Raw genomic sequence first — 17,035 nt, 5'->3', positions numbered from 1 at the left:
CCTTTGGGTTGATCTCATCAGGAAAGAAAGGGCAGAATTAAAGAGGTTCGACAGCAGAGCAGAAGTGAGACCAATGGGGAGAAGATGATCTTCAGGGTAAACCAGTTCTTTAGAGGAAGGAGCCGAGACCACATGAACTCTGCTCTCTGTGACCAGACGATGCTCTCTGCAGAGTTCCTCAGCTCTGACTGTGGATAAACTTCATGTTCCTGAGGGTTTGGGTGCTGAATGCAGTCTGCTGGTGCTGTCAGTGCTGTGGGGTAATGAATGAATCCTGTTTCCTGCTTTGGGGGAACCGGGTGAAACTTCCATCACTTGACAGCGAAGAGCAGAGGAGGAATTTTTTCCTTACAGAAGCCACTTTAATTGCTTTAATACAACATTTCTGTTTTAAGAGCTCAGACTGACGTACCTAAAAATACTCTTCTTGGTGACTGGCTCATACAGAGCATTTTGAGTCAAGTAGGAGCATCCTTCTTTTGGGGCTTCTTTTTAAATCAATGTCTAAAAATGGGTTTCAGGCATTCATAATTCAGTTTGTTGTTCTTACCAGAGCTTTCTCCTCTTGTTGCCTTGGGTTGGTACTTTCCAGTTTTCACTAGCAAGTTTACTGCTTCTGAGCATTAAGTGTTTTGAGTTTTAGTGACTCTTTAGTTTTAGTGACTTTAGATGCACTCTTGAAGCACCAACAAATCTGAGTGTGGAAGGTGATGAGAAGGTGGTTGTTGGAAGATCTTGGAGCGGTAGCTTTCACCAGGATTCCTCAGGTGGTATTGGGGCATCTGGTTTGAGGTGATTGAAAGGGATCTCAAAGCTCATCCAGCTCCAATCCCCTGCCATGGGCAGGGACCCCTTCCACTAGAGCAGCTTGCTCCAAGCCCCTGTGTCCAACCTGGCCTTGAACACTGCCAGGGATGGGGCAGCCACAGCTTCTCTGGGCACCCTGTGCCAGCACCTCAGCACCCTCCCAGGGAAGAGCTTCTGCCTAAGAGCTCAGCTCAGTCTCCCCTTGGGCAGGTTGAAACCATTCCCTCTGGTCCTATTTTGCCCAAGGACAGGACTTTTGGAGCAACCTGTTCTAATGGAAGGAGTCCCTGCCTGTGCAGGGGGTTGGAACTGGATGAGCTTTAAGGTCCCTTCCATCCCAAACCATTCTAAGATGTGAGTTTCTGGTGTAGAAGAGGCAAACACGTGCCCAAGAAGAGGAAGCGGGCCTGTAAGCCCCGCTCCTCATGCATCATCCAGCAGCAGTGGCACAATCCCAATTACTTTCCCTTTGTAGGTCACTGTTGACTGTTTCCTGAGCCCTTTGCAGACTCCGCCTGGCAACAACTGCCCTTCTAATCCCGTCTGGCAGGGGGATGATTTGTGTTGTCTAATGGGGCTCTTCCCTCCCTGGCTCTCCTCTGAGGCTCCCCAGTGACTCGTTACAGCACACAGCATGGAGTGCTGCTCGCTGGGCTGCCAGCACCAGGCACTAGCACGTATCCTGCATGTGCTGGCACGGAGGAGATGCTGGTACCCACCATTAATCAATGCCATGAGTGGTGTTTGGCACTGGATATACAAATCTTCAGCGCATGAGGCTCCAGAAGCAGGACAAGGCAGTGTTCAAGAATCAGCTGAACGACCTTGAAATCCCTCCAGTGGCTGCTGTCAGATCAGAGCTGCTGGAACCAGGAGATATGTGCATTGATTTCAGCTTGCAGATGAATGCTCTTTGTGAAATCAGGGCTAGGCAGTGGCTCACGGCTTCCAGACAAAGAGGATCGATCAGCTTCACTCAATTAGCTGTTGAAGGCTTTGAAATGGGGCTCTCAGAGTTAATGGCAATTTCCCTGATAGGAACTTCACAAGTTCCCATCTTTTAACTCAATTATGTGTGTTGGGTGCTTTGCTCTTTGCTGCTGATGATTCAGTTGCTGGTTTAGGAGGATGTTAATCACTGGGCATCTGCTTGTGCTCAGACCTTGCCTCTTAGGAGCTTCCTGGGTTTATATATGAGAACAGCATTTTTCATAGAGTCATGGAATAATGGAAAGGATTGGGTTGAAGGGACCTTAAAGCTCATCCAGCTCCAACCCCTGCCATGAGCAGGGACCCCTTCCACTGGAGCAGCTTGCTCCAAGCCCCTGTGTCCAACCTGGCCTTGAACACTGCCAGGGATGGGGCAGCCACAGCTTCTCTGGGCACCCTGTGCCAGCGCCTCAGCACTCTCCCAGGGAAGAGCTTCTGCCTAAGAGCTCAGCTCAGTCTCCCCTCGGGCAGGTTCAAGCCATTCCCCTTGGCCTGTCCCTACATCCCTTGTCCCAAGCCCCTCTCCAGCTTTCCTGCAGCCCCTTCAGGCACTGGAGGTGCTCTCAGGTCTCCCCTTCAGGAGCCTTCTCTTCTCCAGGCTGCCCCAGCCCAGCTCTCTCAGCCTGGCTCCAGAGCAGAGCTGCTCCAGTCCTTGCAGCATCACTGGGGCCTCCTCTGGCCTCGCTCCAAGAGCTCCACGTCCCTCTTGTGCTGCTGCCCCAGAGCTGGACACTGAACTTCATCCTGTCCCATAATGTATGAAAACATCATGGCTTATCCCAGTTAATGTGGGTGAATGCTTCCACCTCTTCTCTTGTACAGCAAAACCCTTCTCTTTCTGCTCTTCCCCAGAAAGCTCTCCAGAAGAGAGCATCAGGCAGGCTCTGCAGTGTGTATTAATGGGAGCTGGTCGGGTTTGGTGGTTCCCTGTGGGAGCCACCAGTGATCTGTGTGTCCAGAAGAACTTCCAACCCTGATGTTCAGGTGCAGCCCTGGAACAAAAGGGGGTTTTGGTTAATCACTTCTTCACTTCCCTCTGCTTCAGAAAACTCTTGGATGCCTTTGCACGTAAATTGCAGCAATGGAATGACATCTGACAGCTCTGCGTTCCAAGGGAGGGAGGAGCATCCACTGCCCAGCTTAATAGGTTATTCCAGAGTTTAATTACCCCAGTGCTAAGGTTGCATGCCTTTTCTGCTAGGGCTTTGTTTGGACTTGGATTTTAGCCGATAGATCTTGAGCTACAGAAAGAGGCTGAGACCACTTTTCCTTATCACAAGGTCATTTCTCTGCTGTCCATCACCTTTCAGTAGTTCTGGGTGGACTCTGCAAACTGCCTTTCTCCTGCCAAAAAGCTCCTGAATTGGTTGAGGGTTTTCTTCCTCTGCTGTTGCCCTCATCAGGGCTGGAGAAAACCCCATCCACAGCATTTCCTCCCCCACCTATAGTCTCTAAGGATAATAGTGACTTCTTTTCCCAGTGGAATACCAGAAATATTTCAGGCTAAAGTATGCTGTTCAGATTCATGGAATCAACCAGGTTGGAAAAGCCCTTTAAGCTCATCCAGTCCAACCATTCCCAGCACTGCCAAGGCCACCACTGCCCCATGGCACTGAGGCCTCGTCTCCATGGGGTGTGAACCCTTGCAGGGCCGGTGACTGCAGCCCTGCCCTGGGCAGCCTGTTCCAATGCCTGAGCACCCTCTGGGGCAGGAATTGTTCCTCAGCTCCATCTAAACCTGCCCTGGTGCAGCTTGAGGCCGGTTCCTCTTGTCCCATCCCTTGTTCCTTGGGAGCAGAGCCCAGCCCCTCCTGGCTCCATCCTCCTCTCAGGCACTTGTAGGCAGCCATCAGGTCCCCCCTGAGCCTTCTCCACACTGAACCCCCCAGGTCCCTCAGCCCTTCCCCATCACACTTGGGCTCCAGGCCCTGCACCAGCTCCACTGCCCTTCTCTGGCCCTGCTCCAGCCCCTTAATGTCTCTCTTGCAGTGAGGGGCCCAGAGCTGAGCACAGGATCCGAGGTGCAGCCTCACCAGTGCCCAGTACATAGGGAGAATGCTGCTGCAGCCCTGGCTCATGCTGCCCTGGACACATTTGTGTGGGGAGATTTTTCTAAGAGATTGAATTAACTCACTGGATTAAAACCCAGCACCTGCTTAATGAAAGAAGGCTGAAATCTCAACTTGATCTGCTTCCTTTGGTTGTAACCCCCGAATTGCTCACCCACTTGTGTGCAGTCTGTGTTATAAGCAGGCAGTTGTTCTTGCCTTTGTATTACCTTGTGCTGCTGTTCCCTGCAGAGCTTCATTTTCCTCTTGAGGTCACTAATGCGTTTCTTCAGATTAGTTTGAATTCTGATTCTGCCCTCTAAGCTGCTTGAAATCGCTCATAAAGTAATATATTATTTGGATTCAATAGAAATAACAGCCAACAACATGGGCTAGACCACATGTGACAGAGCGGGATTCAAACTCTCCTGCAGAACCACGGTCAATAAATTGGTCCTTTTATTGGCAATGTTCTTTATTCTTATTTTTATGGCCCCCAACACAAGAGGGACGTGGAGCTGCTGGAGCGAGGCCAGAGGAGGCCATAGAGATGCTGTGAGGGCTGGAGCAGCTCTGCTCTGGAGCCAGGTTGAGAGAGCTGGGCTGGGGCAGCCTGGAGAAGAGAAGGCTCCTGAAGGGGAGACCTGAGAGCAGCTCCAGTGCCTGAAGGGGCTGCAGGAAAGCTGGAGAGGGGTTTGGGACAAGGGCCTGTAGGGCCAGGCCAAGGGGAATGGCTTGAACCTGCCCGAGGGTAGACTGAGCTGAGCTCTTAGGCACAAGTTAGCTTTAAGGGCCATTCCAACCCAAACCAGGCTGGGGTTCTATGTTTTTATCCATTTTTAAAGCCATGCACAGGGGGTATTAACACTCCTTTAGCGTGTTCTGGATAAAATCTAATGTGGAAATAAAACTCTCAGGGGTTTATGGGCTGAAATCTAAAGGGAAGTGGTGATTTGTGGCTCAGTAGCTGTGCCCTGTGGCTCTGCTAAGGGAGGGGGAAAGGAGTAGCCGTTTCTTTCTGCAGGTTGCTATGTTCCAGCTCCATGATGTCGTGTCCCTCCCTAAGCGTTTATGCTTACTGGGAATTCAGTTTGTTACTGTTAGGTCTGTCACAGAATCATACTCCCAGACTCATTTGGGTTGGAAGGGACCTTAAAGCTCATCCACTTCCAACCCCTACCACGGGCAGGGACCCCTTCCACTAGAGCAGCTTGCTCCAAGCCCGTGTCCAACCTGGCCTTGATCACTGCCAGGGATGGGGCAGCCACAGCTTCTCTGGGCACCCTGTGCCAGCGCCTCAGCACCCTCCCAGGGAAGAGCTTCTGCCTAAGAGCTCATAATAATGTCACAGGTACAGTTACCCTGTGTCAGTGCTCAGTGTGCTCACACAGTGATGTGTGCAGCCCTTCAGCTGTGACCAGCCCAGGGGCTTGTTCTGTGCTGCTCTGTGAGTGCAATGTGATCAATTCATCATCCATAGATGACTTTGTGTGATTTCATTCCCAAGTGAAGCTCCAAGCAGGGCTTACATCAGCAATGCTTCCACAGGAGAGCAGGCATCTGCATCCCCATCACTTCAGTGTGCAACAGATGGTACATAAATCCTAAGGTGATTCATCCAGCTATTTTTTGTAGGGATGGGGATCATTGCTGCCATTGCAGGCTGGGTGGTGTGTGCGTGGAGGCTGGGAGAGGTGAGATGGTGTATGTAAGCTCCTAAGAATGGCTCTTTTAAAGAGCGGACTATTTAAAGCCTGGAACCCACTGGCCAAGGTGTCTTTTTATGTAATCTCAACCTGTGAATGTTTCAAGAGGACATTCTTTGTCTTTTCCTTTGAATTATTTCCTTAGTAGGAATTGTGGCTTTTACTTCTGCCAGGGTTTATAAAGCAAGGGGTGTTTTAAAGGAGAAATGGTGGTGCTTCAGTAGCCATGGTGGAATTAAACCTGTAAGTAGTTGGTATTAATGCAGACTTGAGCTGGTGCCTGTTGACAGATGATGTAAAGAAAACCTTGGTCTGTTTGGAGAAGAAATGTCATAGAGCTGAAACACATTGGGGCACTCTCCAAATGGTGTTTAAAGCAGGTATTTAAATATAAGCAAGCCAAGTAGCACCTTATTTCCCCCCTCTTCTTGTGAAGTGAGTGCAGGTCGGGCAGGGAAGCTCCAGGAGTATGGAATAGGTTAACTGAAGGGACTCCAGGAAAGCTGGAGAGGGGCTTTGGGCAAGGGCCTGTAGGGCCAGGCCAAGGGGAATGGCTTGAACCTGCCCGAGGGGAGACTGAGCTGAGCTCTTAGGCAGAAGCTCTTCCCTGGGAGGGTGCTGAGGTGCTGGCACAGGGTGCCCAGAGAAGCTGTGGCTGCCCCATCCCTGGCAGTGTTCAAGGCCAGGTTGGACACAGGGGCTTGGAGCAAGCTGCTCTAGTGGAAGGGGTCCCTGCCCATGGCAGGGGTTGGAGCTGGAGGAGCTTTATAATGTCCTTTTCAACCCAAACCTTTCTGTGATGCATTCAGTTTATGTGGATCTCGATTGTGAAATGAGGGTTTTGACGTGGTTCAAGGTAGTTTGAGATTCAAGCTGCCCACCCAGCTGCATCACAGCTCCACAGGAGCTGCAGCATCCCAAATGGCTGCAGGAAAGAGGCTTCTCTGGTGTCTCGGTGACTGTCAGCTTTGTCTGCACATGCTGCAGTGACCCCTTCTGATTGCAGCACAAGTGACTCCCTCATGCTGAGCGGTCACTGAATGTAGAGCCACAAGCTGCAGCCAGCACCAGGGTGGATAAGGGTGTTTTTGACAGCGTATGAACCAGCTTGCAGGTCCATATACGTTCCAGTGAATTCCTTGTCAAAGGAAAGGTGAAGTTAATGGAGTGACAGGGACCAGAGGAATGATGGGCAGATGGTAAACAAGCCTCTTCACAACGATGCTCTTCAATCTTGTGACACTACAGCAGGGACTGCCACTTGTGTGACAGATACAGACAGTGTGACATTGAGGAGATGCACAGAGGTGTATTTTAAAGCTGCCTTGGTTTAGGAGCCAGAGCTGTCTCGTTGTAGGGGTTCTCAGACCTATTGCATCCATTCATTGGTGGAATTAATGGAAAATGGCAAATAACTTGTTTGAAACTGGAACTATCAAATTATTTCCATTTTCAACTTGAATCATGAATGTTTGAGGGTAAAACTGATGCTCAGGAATGATGCAGGAGCCAACCTTCAGATAAAAATACGCTTAACAGGGTCTTCACATCTGTGAAGTCCAAGAACTGCTATTTTGCTTGTAGGAAGTTAGATTTCACAGTGTGGACACTGTGGACACAAAGTAAAATTCCTCCTGAAACTATTTTTAAATCGCTTGCTTCAAACTTGCATTGAAATTGTTCCTTGAATCTGTGTCTTTTCTTTCTTCTTTCAGTGGGGAAGACTTCCTTGATCACCAGGTTCATGTATGACAGCTTCGACAACACCTACCAGGTAAATTGATCTATGTTATTGCCTTCTCTAATGCCCCTCTGTTGCCGTGTCTTCCACTGAAGGAAGAATCCATTTGCTTGAAGTGGAAAAGAGTTGGTACACTGACCAAATTCTTCACTGTAAAAGTCTTTTAACTTCATATTTTAACCTGTCAGAACAGCATCTTGCTGTTGGATGCTGCTCATCTGCTGTGGTTTGAAAGCACAGCCTCTTAGTTACAGCCAGGTAATAGGAGTTGTTAAGTCTTTCAGGGGTGTTTTCTTTCACCCTTTGCCACCAGACCATCACAGATCTAATGTCTCTGTGGGGAAGATGTAACAGGTACCCAGCTCCTTTGGAAACAGAATCAGGCTGAGCTGCAAGAGGTTCTTCAGTGGGTGAACAAGGCCTTCCGGAGCAGAAAGCAGTGGACTGTGAGCCTGGGTGTGCTTCAGGAGCTCTTTAGTATCTTTAGGATATTTTTGCTGGCTGATGGAACAAAGACCACAGACCTGGTGGTTGTGTACGTCCCCATCTTGTGGCTGCTTATTTATTGTTTATTATTGAAACCAGATTGGGTTGGCAAGCTTGGGGCTGAAGCAGTGGTTGTCTTTTATTCCACTTGGCCCTGTAGCCCCCTCACTGCTTTGTGCTTGGTGACAAGTCGTAGAGTCATAGAATCACAGAGTGGTTTGGGTTGAAGGGAGCTTAAAGTTCATCCAGATCCAACCCCTGCCATGGGCAGGGACCCCTTCCACTGGAGCAGCTTGCTCCAAGCCCCTGTGTCCAACCTGGCCTTGAGCACTGCCAGGGATGGGGCAGCCACAGCTTCTCTGGGCACCCTGTGCCAGCGCCTCAGCACCCTCCCAGGGAAGAGCTTCTGCCTAAGAGCTCATCTCAGTCTCCCCTCGGGCACGTTCAAGCCATTCCCCTTGGCCTGGCCCTACAGGCCCTTGTCCAAAGCCCCTCTCCAAGTTTCTTGTTTCCAGCAGCCCTACGTCCCTCTTGTGTTGTTGCCCAGAGCTGGACACAGGACTGCAGGGGGGGGGGTCTCCGGATTCCATGCAGGGGGATCACTCCTGGTAAATGACACACCACCAAGGGCACAACTTTATTCCTGGTGTTTGGTTTCCTTGGCTCAGGTCTTGTTTGATTCACAAATGCCACTTTCATAAAAAGAGCTTATTGATAAGCTACAGGGGTAAGAGCCAAATTCCTCTTATGCAGCAGCAGCAAAAGAAAACTAACGCACAGCAGAGGTTTTAATAAGCTGCAGCTTGTGATTTATGCACCCTGAACCCAAATAACCTGCTGCAAATTGGAGGTGGGGGCAGCTTTCAGAAAACAGACCTTCAAAATTCAGCAGAAGTGTCCCGAGAGAGCAAATCGCCCATCAGCTAACCTACAGCTACAGCTGACACGTCCATGGTTTGATGGACATTGGCAGTCAAGCACTTGGCTTTGAGGGGTCTCTAAATGATGCTGAACGTGGAGAAATTTGTGTTCTCTTTGACACTAACAGCTGCTCTGGTTTGGAGCTTTTGGGCTCATCCTTTCTACCAGCTACAGCCAAACAGGACCTATCAGCTCAGTAATGACTTCAGTCAAATAGAGGTCTTTGGGTGAGTGACACTGTAAGCAGTACATTAGCACCCAGACTAGGCTTGCATCAGTGATAGTTAAATTGGAGCTATCTTACAAGCCCTTAAGACTTCTTCCTGATTCACACATTCATTTTGGAATCATTATGTATATTATGTCAGACCAGCTTCCCATGGAGAAAACTGAATTATCATCAAGTACAGAGGGTCAAACCTCTTCAAGAAACAACTAGGATGTAAATTCATAGAGAAAAGGAGCAGACCTGAAATTAAAATACTGATGGGGGAAAAAAAAACCCAGATGAAATAAAAGAGCTGCTTCTCTGTCCATGTGATTACAGTGGGGAGGATTTGAAAGGATGTTTGCTCCCTTGGGAGCAATGATGTGTTCTTCAGCCCTCCTACACCACAGCAGCTTTGCTTCTCCTGTGGTTGAGTGAAAACTACATCTCATTGTACCCAACTCACCTGGCAGAGCAGTGAGGAGGTACTGAAGAGACAGTAACTCATGAAGGGGTGAAGAGATTTAAACAAGATACCTGCACCCAAGTAACAGAGCAGTCACAGTGTTATTCTTACCTTTTCCCATTCCCACCTCCCTAAAAAACCCTTCACATTCATCAGGGAACAGATTTTTCTCCCCTTGGTGGATTCAGAACGTTACCAACTGTAACCAAGTCATGAAACGTGTTCTGCTTGGAGCAGACACACTTGATGAAACCCAAGTACTTTTATAGCCTGGCACCTTCTCCAGCTCAACCTGAATTCTGGGAGTGGGCAGTGACTGATCTCCTAGGATGTAGTAAAGTTACCTTGGGCCAGCTTGAACTGAGGTCAAGGGAGGGGATCCTGCCCCTCTGCTGTGTGAAGGGGAGACCCCCCCTGCAGCCCTGATCCAGCTCTGGGGCAGCAGCACAAGAGGGACGTGGAGCTGTTGGAGCGAGGCCAGAGGAGGCCATGGAGCTGCTGCGAGGGCTGGAGCAGCTCTGCTCTGGAGCCAGGCTGAGAGAGCTGGGCTGGGTGAGCCTGGAGAAGAGAAGGCTCCTGAAGGGGAGACCTGAGAGCAGCTCCAGTGCCTGAAGGGGCTGCAGGAAAGCTGGAGAGGGGCTTGGGACAAGGGCCCTTCAACCCAAGCCAGTCTGTGATTCTGTGAAAACAGGGTAACAGCAATTGCTTACCAACTTTGTGAGGACAGGTGGATTAAGAAGTCTTCTCATACATGGCCCCATTCATAGTGTTGTCTTCTGAAGCTTTCTTTTTTTCCTTGTCCTCTTTAAACTCGTGACTGGGACTTAGTGCCTTGCATCAGTTTCAGAGTGTGCTGAGTTCCTGCTTGTTCCCTATGGTGCACAGCATTCCACAAGCAGGTTAAACCTGCCTGCACCTCACTGATGGTAATTAGCTTAGCCTAATGTCCATGTGTTTTCCCCATCAGTGAGTAGGCTTTTCCACTGCTCATACTTTGCACAGCTCTTTACAGCTGATGTGTTAAGATCCCCCAAGTTTTTTTGCTCCTTCTGTCAGCATTGTTACAAAACGCCTCTTTCAGTTGGTTCTTAGTGAGTGTCTGGGATATATCAAGTGCTTGAAGCCACTCCTTGATAGTGCATTTCCTCTGTGTTGTGGGCAGAACGATAAAGTGAACAAACATAGTTGGCTCTAAGTTATTCCATGTACATCTTAAAGCTTGTGAGGCTTTAGGTGAAGGGCTGTTTCACAGCTTGAGTGTAACCAACCTGCTCTATGTTCTTCTCAGTGCAGCTAGCACAAATATTTTCTATTCCCAGACCTAAAACAGGGTTTGTGCTTGGCCTTTCTGTTGCATTTCCCATGCTGTGAGCATCCCAAGTGCAGGAATCTGGCTGACTTGACACCTTTCTGCATGGCATTTACATGTCCTCCAGGCATACAGAGACTTCAGAGCTGCTGTTGCCGTGCAGCTGTGTGGGAGGGATGGCACAAAGTACAGGCTGAGGCAGGTTTGGGGCTCTGCAGCTGATGTTCCAACTCCTGTGGAGAGCAGAGGAAGTCTGAGCTCCAGCAGTTTGTCAGCCAGAATGAGATCCTGACGTGTGTGTGTGGTGTGGGATCCTGGGGGTTTTGTAGGCTTTCTTCTGTGAACTGAAATCAGAGAGACACAAGGGAGGATAGAAGTGTTTCTGAGGCAATCTTCCGAGGAGAATCCACTGCCAAAACAATGTAAAACAAAAGCAGAAGGGAAGCATGTTGTTGGATTGGTCTTTTGAGGGTTCTCGTATCTGCCTTGCAGTTTCAGTGTTGTAGAGACATGGAATGGTTTGTGTTGGGGGGGGGGGAACTTAAAGCTCCTCCAGCTCCAACCCCTGCCACAGGCAGGGACCCCTTCCACTGGAGCAGCTTGCTCCAAGCCCCTGTGTCCAACCTGGCCTTGAACACTGCCAGGGATGGGGCAGCCACAGCTTCTCTGGGCACCCTGTGCCAGCGCCTCAGCACCCTCCCAGGGAAGAGCTTCTGCCTAAGAGCTCAGCTCAGTCTCCCCTCGGGCAGGTTCAAGCCATTCCCCTTGGCCTGGCCCTACAGGCCCTTGTCCCAAGCCCCTCTCCAGCTTTCCTGCAGCCCCTTCAGGCACTGGAGCTGCTCTCAGGTCTCCCCTTCAGGAGCCTTCTCTTCTCCAGGCTCACCCAGCCCAGCTCTCTCAGCCTGGCTCCAGAGCAGAGCTGCTCCAGCCCTCGCAGCAGCTCCGTGGCCTCCTCTGGCCTCACTCCAACAGCTCCACGTCCCTCTTGTGCTGCTGCCCCAGAGCTGGATCAGGGCTGCAGGGGGGTCTCCCCTTCACACAGCAGAGGGGCAGGATCCCCTCCCTGAGCTGCTGCTCACGCTCTGGGGGTGCAGCCCAGCACACGGGGGGGTTCTGGGCTCAAGCACACACTGAAGCCGGGTCATGGGAAGCTTCTCCTCACCCAGCACCCCAAGTCCTTCTCCTCAGGCTGCTCCATCCAGTCTCCCCGAGCCCATGTCTCTGCTGTATCATCTCTCTGAACCAATAATGTCAAAGTTCTTGATGATAGATGAAAAGTCACCGGATCTTGGGGAATAAAGCACTGTTTGTTTTCCCTCTGTGCATCTCTGGTCCAAATCTGCTATCCTGATCCTGCCAGGAAGGTTTGTTTTCTGTTATATTATATATAGTTAAAGGGAAATTAACTTTGGATTGTTCAGTTCTGCTTTTTTTTTTCCTTGTTATTCATTTGCAGCTGGTTCTCCTGCAGTGCTCATGAGCTGCCTGGCTTTAGTTTTTATTCCTACCACGTAAAATATCTGGCAGAATGCAGGGAATTAGTTATGGGGATCTGTAGTGAGGACATGACAGCGGCTGACAATATGGAGTATATACAGTAGAGTTTCCATTAGAAGCACCTCCAGTGTGGGATAACTGGGAGGGGTTCCATCAGGCTTCTTTGCTCTAGCTTAGATATTCCTCTTACCTGTGTGTTTGCTTGATTTTCCTTTTTCAATCCATTTGGAATGTTTTCCAGGCTCTGAGCAGCAGAACTCCTTGAGGTGCTCAGTGTCCTCTTGAAGCCAGGGCAGCAGTGGAGCCCCCACAGGTCACCTCGGGGTATCCCTGCTACAGATGAAACCTGGAGGTTCATCCTACAGGGTCACCCTCACTGCAGCCTGGAGAACTGGAGTGAAGATCATGTATTTAAGAGGCAGCTCTTGATAGGGTTTACTTGTGCTTTGATGCTTCTGTTAAACACATATAAGGATGCTCCCACTAGTGTCCAGAAACTTGGATGCAGTTGTGCTGCAGTGAGCTTTAGATTAACTGAGCTTTAGTTATAGCTGGTGACCTCGTGTGTGCACAAACCTTTGTGTTGCAGCAGATGTGAAGATGTCCACTTTAGCTTTAATGAATCATACAATCCCAGAGTGGTTTGGATTGGAATGAACCTCAAAGCTCATCCAGTCTCAACTCCTGCCACGGGCAGGGACCCCTTCCACTAGAGCAACTTGCTCCAAGCCCCTGTGTCCAGCCTGGCCTTGAACACTGCCAGGGATGGGGTAGCCACAGCTTCACTGATGTTAAACCTTGGGAACACACTCCCTGCACACCCCGCTCCATGTGCATGTGGTGTTATGAGATCCCTGTAAGAGGTTTTGACGTTTCTCTCTCCCCATTCAATGCTCCCCCCAAAACCAAGAGTCTGGGAACCAGCAGCTGCACGGGGTTGTAAGAAGTGGAGTCAAAAATGCCAAGCAAATGAGTAACATGTGTGGGAAGCAGAACCTTTTCCTGAGCTGACCTCTGAGCTCAACGGCTGCCCCTTTCCTGACAAAAGGATTGCAGGGAATAAAGCATCCCGACTGCAGCTATGTAACCACGTGGGAAACAGCCTGCATCCCTTTGGCATAAGGAATGTACATCATGTGGTGGGGATAAGATGGGATCCAACTGCGGCGAGCACAGCTCAGGCCCTTAAATACACCCATTTCTCCTTAGGAGCTGACTGGATTCCCATGGAGCAGATCCCTGTTACCTCACAGACAGGCTTTTTCTCTTTTTAATGGGGGATTTGCTAAATCACTGCTGCCATGGTATTCCCTATGGATACTGGAATGGATACCGGGACACAAACACCTCCAGGTTTCATAGAATCGTGCAAAAGTTAGGGCTGGAAAGGACCTTAAAGCTCCTCCAGCTCCAACCCCTGCCACGGGCAGGGACCCCTTCCACTGGAGCAGCTTGCTCCAAGCCCCTGTGTCCAACCTGGCCTTGAGCACTGCCAGGGATGGGGCAGCCACAGCTTCTCTGGGCACCCTGTGCCAGCGCCTCAGCACCCTCCCAGGGAAGAGCTTCTGCCTAAGAGCTCATCTCAGTCTCCCCTCGGGCAGGTTAAAGCCATTCCCCTTGTTCTGTCATCCCATAACATTAAAATAGGTGAATATATTGTGCAGTCAGGAAGAATATGGTGTGCTTTGATACCCTGGTTCAGCTGAGGGATGTTGCCTTAGGTCATCTGCATAAAGATCCTTGCTGATACCCATCTGTATGGATTCAGCTGTCAATGTGCAGAAGCTGAAGTCAATATTAACACCTTTTTGTGCTTTGAGATGTTGTTCTGGTTATGGATATTAAGGAAACTGCTTATTGAATCGTACAGGTAGTTTTATCTTGAAAGGAAGAAAACCAGTGTATGTTTCTTGCAGAGGTGCTGCATTCCGAGGTGGCAGGAACGTTTCTGCCCTGGGAATCATCACCACTGTTCTGACATTTAATTTAAGAGCTTTTTTCCTTTTCTTACAGGCAACAATTGGCATCGACTTCTTATCGAAAACCATGTATCTGGAGGATCGAACAGTGAGTAAGAGTTTTGTGCCCTTCTCTATGTACAGTAGGAATGAGGATCAGCATCTGTTGTAATTGTGCAGCCCACAGTTGTGAGATCACTTGGAAGCACAGACTGAGCAGCATCTACCAGCTGCTTCCAGACTGACAAGGGCTGTGGAGACAGCTCCCTGCTCTGTTTGGGGCAATGGGAAATCACCTCTTGGTTCATAAGTGCCATTGACACATGCAGAAGGTGCTGCAGTGTCATCCTCTTTGGAGAAAGAGATACGGATGGTTTGAGGGGTGCAGAATGATGGGAATGTGGAGGAGGGGACCATGCTTATCCCCTTCAGGTTCTGATGTCAAAAGACTGAAGGATGAAATACAAATGTTTCTAGTTAATAGCTCAATATTAATGTTACTGGTTTAAAAAGAAGGTTGCCTTTAATAATGATCCACAAACAGTGCTTGTTTCTCAGCTTGGCGCAGTTCTAGCTCCCCAGTGAAATGACTCCTGTGTGGAAGCAAGCCTGTGGTTTCAATGAGCTCAGATTCTTAATGAAGGCATTCAGAGTTGTGCTATTTGCAGAAGCAAATTGTGCAGAGCTGCAGAAGCTCCTGGGCTTGTAGAAACCCCCAATCAATGCGATTGCATTGAAAGTGCTTGAGCAATGAGGTGTTCTTTCCTTGCCCATCTTGCCATATGTGTTGCTTTCAGTATATCCTGCCTTTTCTTTCAGAACCTTGATGGTAAGAGACAGCCTCATTTAGGTGTATGTTACTTTGCAGTGTGGCTAAGGCATAAATAGAGAGTGATAACATTTTATCCTTCTCGATAAAAAAAAGCACATTAGAAGCTTTTCCAGTGCTTTGACAGCAGTGAAAGGCTCTTCCATTAGAAATGGATGATGGATGTGGTCTGATTTTTTCTACCACCAAGTTGCTGGAGGTTCCCTGGGTGAGGATGACAGCAGAGCAGGAAAACCTTGAGGAGGCAGAACCACAGGTGAACGTGAAGTTTTCCTGTTGGTGCTCTCAGTTTCAAAGCTGAGCAGGTTCATTCCTCCCCTCTGGAAGTCTTTTTTTTACATAGCAGAAACCCGAGGTAGCTGCACATCCAGCCCTTTGGCTCCTGCTGGCGCTCGGGAGCGCTCCTCGGGAAGCTCCCAATCATCTCCTGCATGATTATCATTTTTATTTAGCTTTTTTTTTGTTTGTTTGTTTGTTAGTTTCCTTTTTTTTTTTTCTTCTTTTCAAAAGTAAAATTTCTTTCTTCTTTCATTTTTTGTGGCAGTTTGGCTTTTTTTCATTTTCTCCCACCCACAGATCAGGTTGCAGCTGTGGGATACCGCGGGTCAGGAACGTTTCCGTAGCCTCATTCCCAGTTACATCCGTGACTCTGCTGCTGCTGTAGTAGTTTACGATATCACAAGTAGGTATTTTGGCACTGGCTTTGACCTTTGTTCTTATTTTTCTTGCTTGTTTGACTGATTTTGTTAGGTACGGTTGCAATTATGGGACACAGCAGGTCAAGAACGGTTCAGGAGCTTGATTCCTAGCTACATTCGTGACTCCACTGTTGCAGTTGTTGTTTATGATATCACAAGTGAGTGGGGGGAATTCTGCATTTCTAATCCTCTGCCCCTTTTCATCCTTTAGCTTAGCTTTGCATGTCCTGTCGCAGCCATCTGCTTGTCCTCCATTCTGGCATGACAAACCAAGGTGTTTTCTTTCACTCGAGTCCAATTTGAAGCTGGCCACCTGATTGCTGCTGTTGTAGTGTATAAACTGTCTTCCAAACATCAGTTTGTAACCTTTTCCTGTCACGTTCTTGAATCCTGGCTGGTCTTGTTGCACTTTCCCCTCTTTCATCTGCTTTTTTGATCGTAATATCACTATGACTTTTGATCTCAACCACCTGAATCATGTTCATAGATAACTGGATTCTGAAATGAGAGACTTTGCACTGATAGCTGTAGCTTGCTTCACTCCATTTACCCTCTCCCCCCCCCAAAACAATCTGGGCATGGGCTGGGGGGGGAAATGCATTAACATCACATTTCCATTTTGAATCAGTCGCTTTCCCATTCTGCAGTATGAAAAACTTCACCACTAAGCCCTTATCTTTTAACAATTGCTCTTTCATTTCTTACTAAGGTATGTATAATTTTGTGAACTAAAATATTAGTGCTTTTTTCAAGCCTTCTCTTTCTGTCCCTCCCCTCAGTCCAGAGCCCCCCTAACTTACCAGCCTTCTGCATTCACAAACACTGATTTAGGAGAATTAAACCTTCAGCCACTTTCATGCTAAACCAGAATCGGCCACGAACAATGGCCTGATTCTATCTAAATGCAAAATGCTTGTTCTTTGACTTATAGATACTGGAGGATTACAGCAGGAACGTGGGTTTTACCTATTAAAGCTTTAATTGTTAAAAACAGTGCTTTTATTTGAGCTCGAAGCACAGGTTAGCTGTGAACTTGGATATATTTGTACTGACCTGGCAAATTGGGTATTGCCAAGTAGTAAAAAGAAGAATTCAGGCACTGGGAAGTGATCACACCTTGGCTGTCAAGCACACTATATATTGCTATGCAGTAGAAGCCATTAAACCAATCAGTGCTCCTCAGGAATTGCTGCAGAGCCTCCCCTCTTTAAGTACTGAGAACTACTTTGGCAGTTCAACTGTATTTCACATCACTCCCTAGCAGATGCTGAGCTCCACACAGCCCCTATACATCTGGTTTTTCCTTGTGGGATGCAACATTTCCAACAATAAATTGTTTCATTGGGTCATTTTAGCTTTGTGAAATTCTTA

At 48.7% G+C, this 17,035-nt stretch overlaps 1 protein-coding gene across 2 annotated transcripts in view; it reads left to right on the top strand.

Annotated features, from left to right (window-relative positions):
• The window catches only part of RAB6A (RAB6A, member RAS oncogene family), a 54,838-nt gene that overhangs the window by 22,677 nt on the left and 15,126 nt on the right, over positions 1–17,035 (top strand). Inside the window, exons 2-4 of one of the 2 annotated variants that reach the window (XM_061458157.1) lie at positions 7,267–7,325; positions 14,193–14,246; positions 15,543–15,648. In XM_061458157.1, coding sequence (XP_061314141.1) covers positions 7,267–7,325; positions 14,193–14,246; positions 15,543–15,648 — 219 coding nt within the window. Of the gene's footprint in view, positions 1–7,266; positions 7,326–14,192; positions 14,247–15,542; positions 15,649–15,716; positions 15,823–17,035 lie in introns of both variants that reach the window. The other variant, XM_061458156.1, reaches the window with a different exon arrangement.

This window comes from Pezoporus flaviventris, unplaced genomic scaffold (genome assembly GCF_033815535.1).
Source record: "Pezoporus flaviventris isolate CSIRO_AGI_PZ_B2104156 unplaced genomic scaffold, CSIRO_AGI_Pfla_v1 ptg000025l, whole genome shotgun sequence".
NCBI classification, from domain to species: domain Eukaryota; kingdom Metazoa; phylum Chordata; class Aves; order Psittaciformes; family Psittacidae; genus Pezoporus; species Pezoporus flaviventris.
The sequence above is the reverse complement of the archived record's forward strand: the minus strand, read 5'-3'. Positions and strand labels throughout refer to the sequence as shown.